The 20,255-nt window shown below is 40.0% G+C and overlaps 1 protein-coding gene across 4 annotated transcripts in view; it reads right to left on the reverse strand.

Annotated features, from left to right (window-relative positions):
• RBBP6 (RB binding protein 6, ubiquitin ligase) overlaps window positions 1-19,308 on the reverse strand; it is a 35,213-nt gene extending 15,905 nt beyond the window's left edge. For 3 of the 4 annotated variants that reach the window (XM_070413660.1, XM_070413658.1, XM_070413659.1), the window contains exons 1-7: window positions 15,152-16,299; window positions 10,934-11,033; window positions 8,089-8,125; window positions 3,933-3,977; window positions 1,774-1,862; window positions 1,560-1,656; window positions 1,077-1,216 (exon numbers count right to left, since the gene is read on the reverse strand). In XM_070413660.1, coding sequence (XP_070269761.1) covers window positions 1,077-1,216; window positions 1,560-1,656; window positions 1,774-1,862; window positions 3,933-3,977; window positions 8,089-8,125; window positions 10,934-11,033; window positions 15,152-15,317 — 674 coding nt within the window. In that variant the 5' untranslated portion in view covers window positions 15,318-16,299. Of the gene's footprint in view, window positions 1-1,076; window positions 1,217-1,559; window positions 1,657-1,773; window positions 1,863-3,932; window positions 3,978-8,088; window positions 8,126-10,933; window positions 11,034-15,151; window positions 16,300-19,291 lie in introns of those variants that run through there. The other variant, XM_070413657.1, reaches the window with a different exon arrangement.
• Between the last annotated feature and the right edge of the window lie 947 nt (window positions 19,309-20,255).

Below are 20,255 nucleotides of genomic sequence, written 5' to 3' on the forward strand. Positions count from 1 at the left end.
TTACATACAATACTTTTGTATGTCACTGAGAACAGGGACATCTTATTTTCTAAATTGAGGTCTGTCAAGGTAACTTCACGATCTCCTGGAGGACCTGTTATAAATGCAGCAGTGGTGGCAGTGGCACGTGAATGCCTAGACCACTCAACATAGAGATTCTTATGCACTATGAAGTTGTTCTCTAAAACAACATTTAATATTTTGTTGTGTGAGTTCACAGCTGTTGAGAGTGACAAAAAGGTAATTAGAAGCATTAGTAAGAGCTCATGAAAGGGAACTTACTAGTTGAACTATTTCCCTAGGTTTTCATGTCTATCCATTTCATTAAAAATTAGCTCACAGCCGAAACCGGTTTGGCTCAGTGGATAGAGCGTCGGCCTGCGGACTGAAGGGTTCTGGGTTCGATTCAGGTCAAGGGCATGTACCTGGGTTGTGGGCACATCCCCAGTGGGAGATGTGCAGGAGGCAGCTGATCGATGTTTCTCTCTCATCGATGTTTCTAACTCTCTATCTCTCTCCCTTCCTCTCTGTAAAAAAATCAATAAAAAAAAAAAAAAATTAGCTCACAAAATTAAATTTGAAAACTCATTAAAAATGAGCATTAAGGTACAGCTTATTGTGCTAGAGATGGCCTTAATTAATGGTTTACAAAATAAACCGTACTTTAGAATCTTAAGACTCACACAGATACCTCAGTGTTTCACTTCTTGGCACTTACATTTACCTTGACATATTGCAGAACTTTTATTCTTAAGCCTCGTTTCTCAAAACTATTAAGATATCTGTCTTGTTAACTTAAAAAGTGCAAGTAGCATGTGAGCTTATGTGGCAGTAAGTATGCGAATGAGGAGGAAAGCAGGGAATGACAGAAAAAGAAAAAAATTAGAAGACTACAAGGGAAGTGGCACTCTGGTAACAGAAGCCCCCAGACCCATTTTAAATACGCTTTAAATGGAGCCGACTGCAGCTTCTCATTCCTAACATAGAAGTGGCCAAGTCCCAAGCTCAAGACAAACAGAACACTCTACCTGGACTGACTGCAGTCCCCACAGGCCACATCTAATCTGAATACTCACGCATCTATAGTTGGTATTGCGTATTTTCCTGTGTTGGTGAGCATTGCACCTTTCATGTTAGGATCTTTCACTTCCATCATGAAACTTCTGGGAATTCCAGTGCTCTTTTTAATCCTAGGACCAGATTCGAAGTTCTTATCCTTTTCAGAGACGAAAGATGAGGAGGGAGAGAAATTTAACATTAGCTAACATGTAGTGTTTACTAACTATATATATTATTTACACATGATTTCACTTAATTCTCACAACAGCCATCCACAGGCAAAAAGTAACAGGCGTGGAGAAATCAGGTAACTTGCCCAAGCTCACTCAGCTATTAAGTGGCTGAGCCAGTACTTGAAGCCTGACAATTTGGCTTTGACCACAGAGGCTGTGGTCATTTGCCTTTGTACTATAGAAAGCAGTATTTACCAAGAAAAAAAAATGGCTAATAAATAACTGTAAGAAAAATAAGCTGAACTATGTTTTGTACTTTGGACTTACCCCATTTGTTGGGCAATTCTTAATGTAATGGCCAGGTTTACCACAGCGAAAACAGGTATAAGATGGAGGTGGTGGACCTAGAGGTTTCTTCATGTAACTGAAAGGGAGAAAAAAATTACATGTAAATAAAATCTTAAAAAAAAAAATAAAGCCTCTGATTGGCAGAGAAATCCACCCCGAAGTCCCTAGTAGTATACAGTACTTATGAACTTACTTGATTGGGTCGTATTCATGGCCAGATTGCGACATCATTGCTTTAATTTTATCTTCTTCAGAAGCATTGGCTTCAGCCAGATTGGCAGTCTGTTTAACAGGTAATTATTTGACACACACATTAGAAACACATTTAAGACCACACAGCCAAAGACAACACCACTCATCCTGTAAAGAGCAGTATCTAATCTTGCATAAAAACAGCTATTTACACATATAACCCAGAAGAAGCACCGGGAGTTCCTTGGGTGTTTGAGTGTCTGCGGGATTGGAGAAAGTCTTTCTGGGGGCACTCAAACCTTAGACCCTGTTTGTACCTTGTGTTAAGATTTGCACACTACTCCTCTTAAGAGTTAAAAGCAGGTTAAGTTTAGAAAGAAACACTTGATGTTTTCCAACCTTAAAAATAATTCAAGTGTCGTAGCATTAAGACTATAGTACTTTGAACTTACAACTGGGAGGTGGGGTTGGGGGTAGAATAACTGAACACATTATGCAACTGATATTAAAAATCAGAAGGCTCATTAGGGAGTGGTGCCAATTTCAAATTAAGAACAAAGCAAAGCACATGCAATGAGCATTCATAATTTTAAATCCAACTCTCCAAATTTTTATGAACTTCATCTTTAAGGTATATACAAGTGTAGATATAAGCAGGGTCTAAGGGAGTGAGTCCTAATAGCTTGAATCTTCAGGCATCTAGCACTCATATCAGTCATTCATTGGGTTTTTATCTTTACATTCATTCACAAAACAAGCAACCAGTTTTAACATTTTATTGTAATTTTGTATACAAAGAATGCTTAACATTAACAGAGCTTAGAACAGCAACATTTACAGAAAACTTGATTACATGTTGAACAACTAATTTGTTTGAACCCAAACATTAATTTACAAATAGTTAAAAAAAATTCCCGAAACCTCCAAACTCCCCAACTGCTTCCCACAGAGAAACAATGGTAGGAATAGACCCAAACTCGAATATGGTCCTTACAGCACATAAGAATTAAAACAGTAACCTATAAACTGCTAATGATGTTAAGTCTATGCTAACCTACTTTGTATTAGAAAATTAGGAGGACAGTTTTAGCCCACTTTATGTTCTAGAGTTATCAATTTTAATGTTTAGTTTTCCCAGAAAAGGAACTAGGACATTTTTTTTGGGGGGGGGGGAGGGGGGGGGGCGGGCGGTAGTACATTCTAAGGGAAAAGGACACAACCTATAACAAAACCAAGGTATACGATGGAGGTGGTGGACCTAGAGGGATAGCACCAATGGAAAACCCATCAACTCATTAATCACGGTTGCTAAATTTTGCTTTATATTTCTGATAGTAGGGAAAAAAAATGACTTTTGGAAAACTTCCTTTTTGGCCCTCAAAAATCTGTCAATTCTGTAATAATTGCTTTTTTTTAAAAAAGGCATGATTTGCAAGCTAAATCTATTGTTTTTAAAAGTAGTCCATTACTAGTGCTTTCCCAAATAAAAAATACACACTGTTGAGCAGAAAATGTAAGCAATCTTATAGCAAAACATGGCATATACAATGATTTCAGGAGGTAACATTTTGCCCCTCTGCCAAACATACACATTGGTATATTCCTGCAAACAGCTGTATACATCACAATTCATGTAGTCTGTGTTCAAACAAATTAGGTTGTTTAAAACTTTTTCTAATGCAGACAGACTACAAGTCTATAGTATAAAGAAGCAATTGTATCACATTTAATATATTGACCTTCATGGGTTCAATTCAAATATTCAAGAAAGAACCATGCAATTGTCCGTGTAAAGGAAAGCTTCTATTTGGCTGCTTAAATAAAGTCCACATAATTTACAGCCAAAAACAAGGAATTCCTCCAGAACTTTCTTAGTTTCCAATGCACAATTAAAAACAAAATATATGAGGGGGGAAAAAGTATGAGTAGCTTCATTGTGTTTCTTCTGTCTTGAAGATGAAAATACTCCAACATTGTGCTGAGGCTGACAAAGTACTCCCCCTATCTTCTCAAAACCACAACTACTCTTTACAGGATAGTAATAATACATACAATATTTTTACAAAACATCTCCTCCCCCAACCCCTCCAAAAAAGTGTTCCACATAAAAATACGATGTTAGAAAAAGATTAATATTTTCAAGAATATATGTATATATACCTTTGTAAGCTGGGCCAGAGAAATAGATGCAGAAGAGTCATCAATCTGTTCACAAAAAATTAAACACACATTCAAGTTCCACACTGAAAACATCTAAAAGTGATCATTTAGTTCCTACTGCCACTTAATGTTTAAATATTGGGCATTTTCTTAGAAGTATTCTAAAGAATGTTATTTTCTAAAAAGTGTTTTAAAGCTGAAAGTGTAGCTCACCCCTCCTTTCCCTACGTATTTCACACACAGTAATAAAGACTAACAGTTGAGGGGGGCTAAATCACAATGGGAAAATGGGGTAAGGAAAAGTGTATCATATGGGCACTCTGTTCAGGCAGGTGGCTAAATGCTAGGTAGAGTCCAGTGTCTGTCGGTGGTCTCTAAATTTGATGATGCTCAAGACACTGGACACTAGGAGAGCAAGAAATCTAACTTTCCCGGAATGTCATTATGTAAATTGTAAAACAAGCAGTTCTTTAAAGGCTCAGATAATCTTGAATAAAACAACTCCCACTAATTGTGACTTTTGATCTTTTTTTAAGCATACACTCCTCAATCTAAGTAAGTTTAGTCTCCCATATGGAGAGTAACAAATAACTTCTTGACAAAGAAAACACAACTTTATCAGGGCAAAAATGTTAAGCTAAACAAAAGGGCCCCGAGGCAAGGGCAAACAGAGCTGGTTCATAATGAGGATGATTTTAATATGTGAAGAAAACTAATCAAATGGAGCAAGTATTAGAAATGAAAGATATAAGGAGGCTTTAAAAAAAAAAGTGTTTTCAAATGTGACTTTCTTAAATTTTTCATTATTTGGTTCCTTGACATGATTTTAATATCAGCTTTTAAAAAAGTATTTATGTATGTGCATGTATGTACACGCACACACTTATCGTCACATAATTGTGAAGATATAATTTTCCTACAGGTGTACCCAAATGAAAGCATTATCTTTCTATGTACTTAGGAACTTGTTATAATTCTCTCATGCATTATTGGTTATAACTCTAGTTTAAAATGGAGAGAATGTAACAAGATGTCTGAATCAAAGAAGAAAACAAAAGTTAGTTTGATGGCTATTATACTGAGGGACTCTAAAGAAGAGTTCATAATGCATGAATCCCACATTCCTAATACTCAGCCATATAATCCACCATTGGGTCCTCACAACTGTCCAGCTCTTAAAATTTAGTTTCCTAATAGAACTAATCTCAAGGGGCAAGTTAAAAAAATTTTTTGAGAGAATTTACGATATCCTATTTTTAGCCAGAATAAATTAACCTAGTCAAATCTGTTTTAAAGAGGGTTACATTTTACATCAACCAGGAATTGTTTGAATTTAAATAATAAGAACTGAATAAACTACTGTCACCCATCATCTATATACTATATTATGCTTCTAACCAATGAAACAAATAGCCTTTAAAATAGTCCTTTACTACCTCGAATATGATACTGATCATTTCCTTAGAAAGAAAGTAAATCAGTTATGTTAACTCTCTTACTGCTGGAACTGAAAAACTAACGTTTTTGTTCTTCCCACTCTAACACTTAAAATATAACGTCTTTTTGTTCTTATGCCAGGCTTTCTTGTCCTCCTTTTTAGCTTTCTGCCAACTTGTTATTAGTACTGGATATTTATTGGGTTGAAAGTGGTTTCAGATATTCAATGGCATCTAAGTAACTTTTTTCCACCAAATAATCACCATAGCACCTAAATATTTTTTAATCCACAAGGAAGTCAAATGTACCACAAATTTAGAAGGGTATCTAATTGTTTTCTATATATAGCAAGGTACGAAAAACTGAAAACTTGCTGACAAGGAATCGTTTAAAAATGACTAGAAATTTGTATGTTCTAAACATCAATAAATACAGTAACTCTCAGACTATTGATAAAAACAAATTCTGCCACATTAAAAAAAAAGTCTTCAAAACAACTGCTTGATGCATACTGTGGACATCATTAAGACACCTCCCCACATCTAATTTGCGGTCTTACTTCTGGGAGCAAGAATCTAAAATCTTTAATGCCAAATACACTTACTTGAAATTAAAGGATCCTACACAATGTAATTCTGATGTTCAGTTAGTAGGAAGAAGACCCAGTTTTGGAGTCTCAACATGGAAGGACAACTAAGTAAAGAAAGCTGAAGAGTACAGACAGATATAGCCAGTCATCTTTGATTAGAGATGGCCAAGTTACCAAAATGTACATATATTCACTTCTACTAATAAGAATGTAAAAACCTGGTTTAGTGATTTTTATCTTACTTGGTTTTTGGAACAATACATGTGATTCTTAAGTCTCTTAAGATGGGAACAAATTATACTTGTTGAAGCTCTTCTCTCATCCTAAATGTCAGCAAATGTACCCCAAGCAAATAAATGACGGGGATATTGTTATCTAATGTCTCCATTTCAGATAATTCTACTTAAAAATTAAAGCCACTTTTAAAGTACTAAAAACAAAAAGAAAGAGAAACCTAAATAAGCGTAAAATAAACTGCTTCTTATAAGTGTAATACAGACATGCCAGGGAACACACAAGGCTAAAAGAATGTTAACTTTATTTATGAACATGTGATTTGTGTTTATACACATGCTAATAAACAAAAAGGAAATAACTGTTTTCAAGAAATAAAACTTCATCTGAATTAGTTTAAATACTATATAAAATGTACTTTATACAAATGTGTTACATTAACTACTACAGTCACCAGGATAGTCATCTATTTTGTGCTAGCATTTGGATACATTTTTAAAAAATCAGTTTTAAACCAATCACCAGCAAAACAGAAACTTGGACATTTTTTACAGCATTATGCTTAAAAAAACAAAAACCCATATACCCCAAAAGAGGGGGGGAACCCCAAACACTATGAGTTTGGAATCACTGTATTTAATTCCATGGGAACTAAAGGCCATATATACTTTAGAGAACAAGACCAAAGTTCAGATTTTCTATGTTATCATGTTTAAGATCCAATGATCCAAGGTTAGTGAAACGACTAATACACAATTCAAGATCAGTATTTAAAAAGGATAAAGTGAAACAGCAAGCAGTACCCTTGAATTCTAAATGAAGATTTCAGACATCTTGTGTATAAATCAGCCTGAGCAGTTAAATGTTTAGAGAACCATCCAGTTTACAGAACCAATTACTGCAGACCTGTGTTTGGAAACAGATGCTTCATCCCACAACTGAGGACTACTACTAATTATTAGCTCACAGTCAAAATGGTGCCGTACTTCAAGTTAATCTGTGATAAAATTAAGACGTTACCCTGGTTAAGGGCAGTTACCTTTGATAAGGTACAGTTCTCAATTAGCTTACAATTAATATCTTATGAGAATGAGGGAAATATTTTAATTTGGACAACTGAGCAAACTGGAACTGAAAGACCTTATATTAAAATTTGAAAACAATGTACTCAATTATATAAAATCATCAAAATCATTGTGACTGATATCCTGTTGGAGGGCCCAATTCAGGTTTCACTTTATAGTGAGGGCAGAAACAAAGAATTGGAGCTCAGAACTGCCAATAAAGCAAAACTAAATAATAAAGCTGCATCAGTGTTCTCTGGAAAGCTTTCTTCTCTCATGTGTCTGAACTTGGAGAAAGCATCAAACTTTAATATGGAGCTTTGCATGTTGCTAATGCCCTTTTAAAAGCCATCCATCAGGCAGAAAAAAAAAATCTAACAAAAACTAAGTGATACAACGTGAAAATGGCAAATTATACACTCCAAACATTTTTTTATTGCAAGAAACAAAAAGCACACAACAGCCTGTACATACATACAAAATACTAACTATAGACAGACAGATGCAGAACATGTTATCATGTTCAGTAATGTAAAACCTACATGATCTAAAAAGGATCATACATTAACTGTACAACACAGTGTCATACAGGGTTGCTATCATTTAATAGGAAACAGTGTTCTTGGGGCACAAATTACCCATTTCTACAAAGTAAGTGTGCAAATTATGCCACATATATCCAGATTCAACTGAGCTGTCATCAAGATACATTTTATTTACAATATGTACTATGATCAGTTGGATATTAAGGTCTAATGTGATTTACTCCACTGCAACATTATAAAGGTAAAAGCAATGTGTAGAAAAAGTGTGAGATTGTGTTTTTACATACTGCTTTTGAAGTTCCCATCACTGGTTCAGTTCGACTTCTAAAAAACAAAAACAAAAATAACATTAGCTCTATGAGCAGCTGTTAGGATTTTATCTCTATCACACATTTGCAGGACAATTTTCCTTTGGGACAAAGATTTACAAACAGCCAATTTCCAAAATAGTATACTACTTTATTGACCTTTACCACCTTTGAACACTATCAATTTAAGATGCATTTGTGATTTAAAAAAAATAAAAATAAAAAATCTACTCTGGAGGCCTGGCAGACCTCTAGAATCTTCCAGGAAAGATGGATTGGATTTGAGTGAAAATATGTTCATTACAATAATGGTCTGAAAAATGTAAGCCTGAGATAGTTATTAAGACAATGTCCCATATGACTCACACCTCTTACAATCCACCTCCACAAACTCATATGCCTTTTGACTTATTGCCACTTAGAATATTGTAGTTCAGTCTATTAAGAACTATTAGGAACTATTCCTATTAAACTTTCCCCCAGTTCTTAATAGGTACAGATGTAAATTTTCACACATCAGGTTTTCTTAAAGCAAGACCATCGTTAATATTTGTAATTTGGATCCCTGAAAAATTGTTGTGCTCCAAAAACTGGATTTCAAATCCAGAAAGACAGGTTGATAGTTACTTTAATTTTTTTTTTTAATTTGAAAGATACTTTCTTGATACTGAAGTTGCTTTTAAGTTTGTATACTATTGGATAATTACCTTCATTTTTTAAAAAGTCTCAAAACAATGACCAAAGATTACCAGTAAACAAGAATTCTAACTTCCAGAAAAATACAACATAGTTTGACAGAATATTTTAGTCAAAAGAATGAGTTAAATGGTTATGGATAATTGAATAAATTAATTTTTAAAGAGCACACAAATAAACCCCAAAAGAAATTTTTTTAAGGTCTCACAGGCCAGAGGATGAGTTGCTAAATATGTAGTCTTTATATGCTTAGTTTTAGTTTATGCTGTCCTGACTATTCAGAAATGTGTAGAACCTGAAAGGAGATTCTAAGTTTGTGCATAATTTGGAAGTCCTGAGGTAAAAATAAAGTTTTCTTTTTCTAGTATTTGCTCAACAAACTCAAGAGGCATTTTATGAGTCAAATATATGAGTAAAAAAAAAGGAAATCATATCCATAGTGAATTAACATTCAATTCTCTAACAGCCAACTTATTTTTTTTATGTACTTCAAATAATTCCCCAAGAGTTTCTGAATATATAAAAAAATAAATCTGAAACTCAATGTTTTTAAAAGGTACTTGGTAAGTTAAAGTGTAATTTCACACTAGATTTTAGGAATTAATTTTTTCCGTATAATTTCTTAAGATTACATAAAAAACACATAGTTCACTTGGTATTTACAGCAAAAAAAAAAAAAGTATTCAGTCTTTTAAGTTGTTATTATATAGAAGATATTATACAAAAGGACCTCCAAATGGAATGGAACTTTACAGTAAACAATCAGAATAATCTGTAAGAATGAATACTTGCCCACACCAAGTAAAGTTCTAAGATATGATTGTACCTCAATTCTAAGGACACATTCCATTTCCTAGGACTGACAAATTGGCAAATTCCGGAATTTTTTCATTAACCAAAAGCAGAATTTGCCAAAATTATAACTAAGGTTATCTAACTTCTAAGGGGAAATCACTACCCTTTAAATAGCCTATGTTGTCCCTTGGCCTATTTGGTTCAGTTGGCTGGGTATTATCTGGTGCACCAAAAGGTTGCCAGCTCAACCCCTGGTAGACAGCATGCAGGAGGCAGCGGACAGATGTCGCCCCACCTCCCCTTCCTCTAAAAATCAATTTAAAAAAAAACTTTAAAGTAAATAATAAACAAATGGCCTAAGTTGCTGCCCTTTTCACATATTATGATTTTGCTATCACCATTAAATAGCAAGAAAGTATAGAAAGTTACAAGATATAAAATGTTAACCCTGCCTCCTCCTTAAGCTCTAGACTAGTCCTCAAGTACTGCTGTTTTGGTCATTTACCATGTACTGGGCACTGTTTATTCATATCCCCATTTCATTTTGAGAACTCTAAAGGTACAGATTTTAAGTTAACTTACCCAAAGTCACAAATTAGTGTGAAGCATTAAGTATTGTCAAACCTAAATTTGATTCCAGTGTCTGCTCAAAAATCCTATAAATTCTCTAGCCTCCCGACAAAACCTCTTTTTGATGAGGAGCAAATGTTGGCATTATTTAATACTCTTTTTTTAAAAATTTTATTTTATTTTTTAAATATTTTTTTTATTAATTTCAGAGAAGATGGAAGAGGGAGAGAGAGATAGAAACATCCATGATGAGAGAGAATCATTGATTGGCTGCCTCCTGCAAGCTCCCCACTGGGGATCGAACCTGCAACCTGGGCATGTGCCCTTGACCAGAATCGAACCTGGGACCCTTTGGTCCACAGGTTGACGCTCTACCAGGTAGGGCATATTTAATACTCTTGATGGTGACAAAATATTTAGGACAGATCTCTTAAGAAACTCATATACATTTTTTAACAGTAGGTGGAAAAAAAGAAAGTGTAGAGGCAAATAAAAGCAAAGAAGGGTACAGAAATACTTGTTCACTATTTGAACATCATTTTGTTTTTCTGATATAGAGTAAAAATTCTTCCTAATGGTGCTTACTCCTAACTACAGGTTAAGTTAACCTACCTGGGGGAAGAAATCAGGAACAAACAAATTAATCATCACAGTTTTAATGATTGAGGAGATATAGGAGGTTTGGTTCTAAAACATCCCTGGTTCTTTCTCAAACCAACAGTCTATTATTTTAAGAACTTAAATACATGAAATTGATACTTACATAACGTACGTCTTGCTTGTAGATTTAACACCTCCAATAGGAATTCTTCTAACAATTACAGATGAATTCTTAGGAATCAGAGCATTATCATCAGTATATTCTGTAAATAAATGATAGAAATGAATTCTATTTGGGGATTTGGGTAAAGTCACAGTCCTCAAGAATTAGAGGACTTCAAACATGAATTTTATGGGAAATAAACTTAAGTATAAAAGAGCATCAATAACTCCGTGTTCCTTGCATCTGGATTACTGATACTGTCAGCACAAATATCCAAAGCCGTAAGGGACTTCTCTTCAAAGGACACCGAATAGTCAACTTGTTCTTGACCCTGGCAGGTCCACTTTTGTGGAACCCCAAATTTCAGTTAAGTTAGCCACTAATGCTGAACATCTGAACTATGAAAAAAGCTGTTACTTATAACAAAGAAATTCTGTCTCTCCTAGCCCCTAAACCTAAGTATTACTGGGGAAAAGAGACTAAAAATTTAAATTGCTGTGTTTAAATACAGAAAAAAGGGTTTTATAATAAAGAATTAAGTGGAATGCAACTTTGAATAGAATGTTGATTCAAGGAAGTAACTGACATTTGAGACCTAAAAGACTGAGAGGCCAGCCAGATGTGCAAAAGGCTATGTTTCAGACAGAAAGGAAAGCACTTGGAAAAAACAAAAAAAAACTGAACAGCTGAAGAAAATGAAAGGAAATAATGATGTGAAATACAGGTAGAAAGGTACTGATCTTACATTGATTTATATTGTTTCTAAATACACAGAAAGTTATTGAAGGATTTTAAACAAAAACAATGAAAGTTTTGTTAAAAACAAAACGATAACTCTGTTATCTAAGTGGAGCATGAATCCATAGAGAAATAAAAGTAGAAACAGGCTAACTAATAGGGCCATTGCTGTGCAGTCCAGGTAAGAGATAAGGATGGTCTGGGCTAGGATATGAGAGAGAAATAGAGAGTCAGAATGTTTGAGGCAGAACTGTTAAGGCTTGTGGATGAATTGAATTGGGATGGGGGCGGGGGGGTGAAGGAGAAACAAGAATTGGGCATGAACTTCTGAGTTCCTGGTTTAAACAACTGCATGAACAGTGATGTCAATTACTGATAAGACAAATGGGAAGATTAGTGAATCCTATTTTTCTACTCTTTGAACTATTATTGCAATATTTAAGAATAAAATTTTAAGAGTAAGTGGACCAATTAATTTAACTATGGTAAAAAGAGTTGCTAAGGAAGGAACTAGTAAAATTACCAAAAAGAAAAATAATCCAATACAGGGAGCAGGAGGAAAAAATGTATCCAACTCCCTTAATCACACAATCAGACAGACATTAGGGTTTATTCTGTTAAGGTTATGAGTTTACTTGTTTCACATAAGTTACTCACCACCAAGTGACTGACTTCCAATTATTTCAAGTTTGTCACTTATCTAAGCATTTTCTCTCTCTCTCTCTCTCTCTCTCTCTCTCTCACACACACACACACACACACACACACACACACACGTATATATATGAAAATATGTCATCAGTTCTATTCTTTTAAATCATAATATGTTATTTACTGTTATGAACTAAGTTGTTCAGAAAAGGGTTATTTTCAGTATATTTCAAGCAGTAGGCTGTATCTCACAGGTAATCAGTTAGAATGATGCAATTTCCTAGATCCTGGAATACCAATGTAAGCCTATCATCTTGCATAGTTTATGACAGTTCCAGATTCTAAGCAAGCTAAGATACATTGGGAACAGAGATGGAGAATCTTTAAAAAGCAAATTCTAGAATCAAAACTTGGGTGTCAAACACCTGACAGTTTCTGAATGTGTAACAACTCTCAAAAGTGTTCAATGGGGGGAAAAATAGCAAATGTGTTCACAGTAGCTTTCTAGGACAATTAATTTAATCAACAAAGTGCTGTGTCAAACTAAAAGTTAGGTGCCCTAACACCAGACATTGTAACTGACCTTTTAATTTTCATGTACCTGAATTACATCAATGATTTTCTACCCTTAAGTAGCCTGTTAACTTCAAAAATAAAAAACTTTCTACACACCAGGATAATTTTTAATCCAAAAACATGCAGATCATGGATAGAATGAAAAACAAAATGCATTTGAGAAATGAAGGAAAATGTATGATAAGAGTATTTTAAAAATACTTCACCCTCAGCTTCCAAATCTTTCACAGTAAGTTCAAATGAAGGCTTTTTGGGGGGGTGGTGGTGGTGCAGAAACACAGGTAAACAAGTTATACAGTTAAATTATACAGGAAAAACATACAATCTCCTATTACGAAGCTATAAGCATTTACTCTGTACTCTTTAATTCACTGGATGGTGCTAAAACTAAGTGGCACTTACTCAGCTGTCTCATGACACTGGATACTATTTCCAATAAAACTCATTAAGTGACTGTCCTCTGCACTCCAGTATTTCTCCCCTAATGTAAGGATTGCAAACAATCCACATCTCCTCCCCGGGGGCTCCTTCTCTTAACCACTCTAGTATCAAAGCTCTCTCCAATAAGGAGAGTTCACACAAATATATGAAATAAACATGCTGCTGGGCAAAGAAAGCATTCCCTTCTCTTTCAGGGCTTACCAAAATAATGTATCACATAATTTCCTGGCTTAGAAAAAAAATAACATGTCACAAAAGTCTTTAATTTTGAACAATTCCATCGCCTTACTCCATCAAATTTACTCCAGTCTAACAAAGTTGTATTCAATTATTAGGTGGAAAAGATGGACAAAGTCTAGCCCCAAATGATTAAACTGTGTAATACTGCAATAAAATATGAAGCTTGCATAGTATCTAATGATTAAAATTGACCTAATATTCTTTAATGCCATTTGTATTATCTTTCATTCATAAGTACCATTCCCCTATCAAGATGGCCTGAAATTCTTATAAAGTCACTTGTTCTGTAAAGGAATGTTTTTGGTGGCCTTAAAGAAAAAGTAATTCCTTGGGCTTAAGTTATTTTCTTGAATAATATTTTTAAAAGCTGTTTCTCAAACCTTCGTGACCACCAGTTTTTCCTCTCCTAAGTACTGAGATGCTGCACATAATTACAATTACCATGGCCTCACGTGAAGTGTCCCTTTAAGTATGAAATTTTTTTTTTAAAGGTGGGGGGAAACAGAATATTCTTTCACTTTATCACGTGAATAAGTAAAATTCTTAATGAATATTTTTGAGTCATGATTGCCAATAGTGTTCCTTAACACAATAATACAATCATACTTATGTCTGGATGTAAATGGAAAACAGCTCTTTAACATGACAAGACATTCTATTTACCAAACAAAAGGCTAGAAGTGGGGGACCCCCCCCTCCCCCCCGGCAATTGCAATTAAAAGAACCCTTGTTACCATAAACCAAATTTAGTAATCAAGAAAAACCCTAACCTAATTAGAACCTCACTATATTTCTTCTCATGCCATCAATAAAACTCAAAAGACTGGCCAACTGAAAACTACACATCAGCATTACAATACTGAGAAAAGGAAACCAAGACAAGTTCAGAGTCAGAATCTGAAAGGGTCATCTGTCACATTTTCAATATCTACTGTTAAACTCTCAATATTATAAAAAAATGCATATAAAGAGTACAATCAGCGGGTTACTGGTACTCATATGGCAGCAGCCGACTGTTTCTCAATACCCTAATATCAACACCATTATGTAAAGTCTGGCAATCATTTTTTTTTAAAAAGTCTGCTTTTGATATTTAGTAAAAATGAACCAAGAGCACAGCCACTAAATTACTGTATCACTAATTCTGAAATTTGCACTCAAAACTAAAGCAATTCCATCGTTGAAGACTGGCTGGATTAAATCCTCCAAAACATTAGCGTGAGGCTCTCTTCTCTACAATGAAGACCATTCCAAAATTAAAACAGACAGACAGACAGACAGGAAAAGGGAGAGGAGGACAGAACATTTGCCCCCAACAGTTGTTAGGTTAGAAAGTTAGCGCAGCAGCCCTGGGCGAGCCCCCAAAGCACCCCCTCCGCCCCCACCACAGCCTCCGCTCCCGAGCACCGGAGAGGACTAGCGTGTTACAGGGCCCCGTGGGCACAAAGCAAACGCAGCCCGTTCGGCTCCGAGGCCGAGACCACCACCCCTGGCCGCACCGACAGCCTCGGAAGGACCCACAACAGCCATGATGGCGGTTAGTCTCCGCCGGCACCGAGCCCATGTGCTCACCTTCCTTGGTCTGCGCGTTGGTGATCTGCAGGTCGCAGTCGGCAGCTTTCAGCTTCTCTCTCCCCATAATCTGCTTCTTTAGGTCGCAGAGGGAGATGTGCAGCCCATCAAAGGTGACGGTGTCATAGTTGAGTTTGGAAGAGAATTTATAATGCACACAGGACATGGTGCCAAAGGACTCCTAAGGTTCGGCGAGGAGACGTGGACACGCTCAATATATGTATATTTATCAACTTAAGAGCAGAATATGTACATACACAGAACACTCACAAGACACCGAAGGACCGAAGGCCTCGGGTTAAACACCCCCTCCCCACAGCAGGGGCGAGAGAACCGCAATCCAGACCCCGACCGCGGGATCACTTCATGTGCAGGAGGGCGGACGAGGGCGGGAGGGCCAGGGGCTCCGCCAACGGGCACCGCGTCACCCGGCCGCGTCCCCCTCGCTCATGCTAAGGGCCGGCAGGCGGTGCAGTCAGTCGCGGTCAGTCCACACGTTACAAGTCCGAGTGACCCGGCGGGGTCAGGGGTCCATAGCGCGGCCGCGCCTCCCGGTGGCTCTCTCCGTGGTTTGGGGTGCCCCGGGCCCCGCGAGAAGGCCGAGGGGAGAGGGCCTAGGCCCGCAGTCCGCCAGCGGCCTCTCGCCTCCTCCTGGCTTGCGGACGACCGGCGTGGCTCCCAGGCCCAGGCCCGCCCCCCCCACGCCCCGGCTCCGGCTCCCCGGAGGCCTCGGCGCCGCGGCCTAGGCACAAACGCGCGGTCGGCGGAGGACAGGCCTTCCTTCGCAGGCCGCCGCCACCCCCCGCCGCCGCCACCAAGCCGGCAGCGGGCCTCCACCGGGCTCCGGGCGCGGCCTCACCACCGGGCCCCGCCGGCGGCCGGGGGGCTTCGGTGACCTGGCGCCGCCGCCGAGGCTCCCGGACGCTTCCTCACGCCGAGTGCTCCGCGCTTCTCTCGCCTTCCGCTCCCGTCGCCTCTAGGCCCAGAACGGCGAGAACACGCCCGGAAACCGCCGGGTGACGACGAGGGCTTCCTTTCTGTTCTGCCCCGTGCCGCTCCCGGGCCCTCCCTAGGAGCCGGCGACACCTCCGGATCAGGCACTATGGCGGACGCGGCCTGACTCCAAGTGAGCGCCCACTCCGGGGTCTCTTAAGCAGGAACTGCACGGGCAGCGCCTGCGGGCGGGGCCGGCGTGCGCGCGTCGGCGGCGAGGGGCGGGGCCCTCGGCGTCACAAAGCGCACTCTGCCCACGTGACCCCGCGCTTTGTGACGCCGGAGGGCGGAACCGGAACCAGCCCAGAGAGCGGAAGAGACCATCGGCCTCGAAAGGGGGGGGGGGGGAGGCTGCCAAGAGGGCCGACCCATAGGGCGGTTCTGGGAGGGGCGCTCAGATTTCAGCAGCTATTACCGGGCTAGTTTGCACCACACACTGGGGTTCCGAGGGATGCCCGGCTAACTCGCCTTGCCTACAACCCCCAACTCCTCCGAACCCCCCAATTTAAGTAAACATTATGGTTGCGATGCAAGCACCCCCTAACTTTCCCTTCCAACAAACTCGGTACCCTAAGATATTCTAATGGAAATTATGAAGCAGCCCCAGGGTAGAATTTATAACCACTACCATACATTTTGGGGGAACACCCTGAATTTTGGGAGGTGAGCACACAATGCAAGATACAGATGTGTTATAGATCTGTACACTTGAAACTGATATGTCATTAAACACTCACCCCAATAAATTTAATTTCTAAAAATTTTCATTAAAAAATGTTACTTGGCCCTCGCTGGTGGCTCAGTTGGTTGGAGTGTCATCCCATACACCAAAAGGCTGTGGGTTCGATTCCTAGTCAGGGAACTAGGTTTGGGGTTTTATCCACTGTCCGGCAAGTATGGGAGGAGGCCGATCGATGTTTCTCTGTCTCTGTCTCTGTTTCTGTCTCTCTCTCTTTCTCTCCCTTCCTCTCTCTAAAAAAATCAATAAAAACATATTTTCTGGTGAGGATTTTAAAAAATGGTACTGGGTTTACTGGGTTGTTATGAATTAAATAAATGAGTACATTTCCATTATTTAGGACCATGCTGGGTACATGGTTCAATGTGTGTCAATAAATGTGGTTCAATCAATGTCAGTTTAACATCAACAATAAACCCGAAGTGGTCAGCACTACCATTATCTCCAATTTATAAACGAGGGAGCTGAAACTAGCAATCATGAACTTTCTGAATTCCCACAATCAGGGCAATGCCTGTTCAGTGGCAGGTCCGAAATCTCATTTCTAATTATAAAAGCCGGGAGCTGTGCCAAGAATCCCCTCAGTGGATTGGAATATTTTCCCTTGGAGCATGGGGGTGTTAGTATTACATCCATAAAATTCATAATATAATAAAATTGCATTCATAAACTGTAACACTCACTATCACTTACAACGCATTTTCCTCATCCTCGCCGAGCCAGTCACTGAGAACAAGGTCGCACGGCCCAGAGGTGGCCAGGTTTGCTAGAGACTTCCAAATCCCCACTCCAAATTCCCTCTGAACTTGGTTTAAATCCATCAGCATCTTGTCAGAAAAGTCTTTCTAAGGCAGCGGTTCTCAACCTGTGGGTCGAGACCCCTTTGGGGGTCAAATGACCCTTTCACAGGGGTCGCCTAAGACCATCGGAAAACACATATATAATTACATATTGTTTTTGTGATTAATCACTATGCTTTAATTATGTTCAATTTGTCACAATGAAATTGGGGGTCACCACAACATGAGGAACTGGATTAAAGGGTCGCGGCATTAGGAAGGTTGAGAACCACTGTCTTAAGGCAACCTGATCTACAATCGAGATAGAGACAGACTCGTAGACAGAGCAGGCCACAGTCATCTCCTTTTAGAGGCTCCAACACTTGCCGTTTGACCTTCGGAAAGTGACTTAGGTTCTCTGGCCTTGGTTTCCTATAAGGCCCGTCTCATGGGCCCTGTGTGGCCGCACACAGAAGCGCCCAGTGCTTGGTTTCAGACTCTGCTGCTGTCTTGGCATTGCTCATCATTTTCATTTTCATTTCGACCTGAGCCCCACAAATTATGTAGCTGGTCTTGGTTAAAATAGTGCCTTGGGGGCAGGGGAGTGGGAAATGATACTCAGTGGGCACAGTTTCAGTTTTGCCAGATGCAAAAGTTAGAGATTTGTTGTACCAAAATGTGAATATATTTAACGTCACTGAGCTGTACACGTAAAAATGGTTAAGATGGTAAATTTTACATATGTGTTTTTTTATAAAAAGGAAAATAAAAACTCCCCAATGCCTTTCTGATGGGGTGATGAAGACAATGCCATGCAGTGCCTGGCGCAGAAGCACCATTTACCAGTAAGTGCTGTTTGGGAAGTAAAGTCAAGTGGCTGGTGCTGGAGGTGTCTCTTTGAAGTGCTTCCACTTGCATAAACATAACACCAAAAGCTATGGCTGGCATCCACCACGGCTTCCTCTTCACCACGCCCTGAGCCACGCAGCCTTCCGGGCCTCCCGAGAACCCAGTGGGTAGGCCCCACTACCATCCCCATTTTACAAGCTTGGCAACAAGGTTCAGAGAGGTGAGGTCACATGCGTGAGGTCACCCGGAGCCGGGATGTAAAATGGGCGTGCCGGCTGGGAAGGGCATTCTCCTCACACTGACTGTTTTACGGCCAAGGAGGAAGGGGCTGCCCCTCTCCGGGGCCAGGAGCAAAGCTGGCCCACTGCCAGCAGACTGTCCTGCCGGCTCGCCTCCCTCCGTCCCTGCTGATCCTCGGTTATCTCCGATCTCCTGCTTTTATCTCGTCTCTATTTCTAGATTAAGTTCCGGGAGGGCACGGACCTCATCTGCGTTGTCTCCGGCACCTGGCAGGCGCTGGGACACGTTTGTGGAGCCCCGAGGACTCTTGCTCAGTGGTCTGTCTGGCTCCTCCGGCACCAACAAGCTCGGTAGACGAAAGCAGGCGGTGGCCTTGAGTCTCCCTCATACTGGGAAGGTCTCTGGAGGAAGTGCAAAGGGTTGCCCTTGCTTACATAGGCCTCTGCTCAGGCTTGCGCACCCCCTCACCCACTCTGTGCCCACAATTGCTGAGCCTGTAGTCCTGGCACTGGCTCTGTGCACCATCTCCTTCATCCTTACCTGTGAACTAAGCGCTGCTCTTCTCGCTGGGCACAGGGAGCCCAAGGTCACAGCTGGTAGTGATGGAGCCAGGCTTCACCCCAGTGGGGAGCTTCCCTTCCCTGCCAGGCCCTCCTGGTGGTGTGGGTCCCACCTGTGCCTGTCTCTGCAAATACCTGGCCTTCGGTTGGCTCCTGGAGAACACTGGATGGGGGTGGGGGGAGGTAGGAGAAAAGCATTCATTCCTTTCATAGGACTCATTGAGTGACAGCAGCGCACATGACCGGCCAGGCTTCTGCCAGCCTGGGGCTTTATTCTAGGGAGGGAGAGACGTGAGAGGCAGCTGGACAAGCAAGCCAAGGACATCGCTGCAGAATGTGCTAGGACTTAGCACATTAGTCGGCAAACTCATTAGTCAACAGAGCCAAATATCAACAGTGCAACCATTGAAATTTCTTTTTAGAGCCACATTTTTTAAACTTAAACTATATAGGTAGGTACATTGTTATTAACTTAATTAGGGTACTCCTAAGGCTTAGGAAGAGCCACACTCAAGAAGCCAAAGAGCCGCATGTGGCTCGCGAGCCGCAGTTTGCCGACCACTGCCTAAGTGTCATGAAGAAAATGAAGCGGAGTTGGGGAGATGGGGCCCGGTGGGGCGGGGGAGGGGGAGAGCCTGACCGTCAGGAAAGGCCTCTGGAGGAGGTGACGCTGGAGCTGGCACTTGGATGACAAGAGAGGCGAGGTCCGAGGGAAAGAGGTTTCTGGGTGGAGAGAATGACAAGTGCAAGAGTCCTGAGGTGTGATACAGGCACCGTCAGGAGGCCGGTGTGGCTGATCGCGGATAAGGCAGGGTGACAGGCTTACGCCAGAGAGAAAAGCAGGGCCCAGATCCTGTAGGATGAGCGAAGCCATTCGAACAACTTTTGACTTGAGAGAGCAATGTTCTAGGAAGGCGTGACCCTTCGGGACCACCCTGTGTTAA

The sequence above is a fragment of the Myotis yumanensis genome, unplaced genomic scaffold (assembly GCF_028538775.1).
Source record: "Myotis yumanensis isolate MYYU_CA2020_CCGP unplaced genomic scaffold, mMyoYum1.0.hap1 SCAF_4, whole genome shotgun sequence".
Classification (NCBI taxonomy): domain Eukaryota; kingdom Metazoa; phylum Chordata; class Mammalia; order Chiroptera; family Vespertilionidae; genus Myotis; species Myotis yumanensis.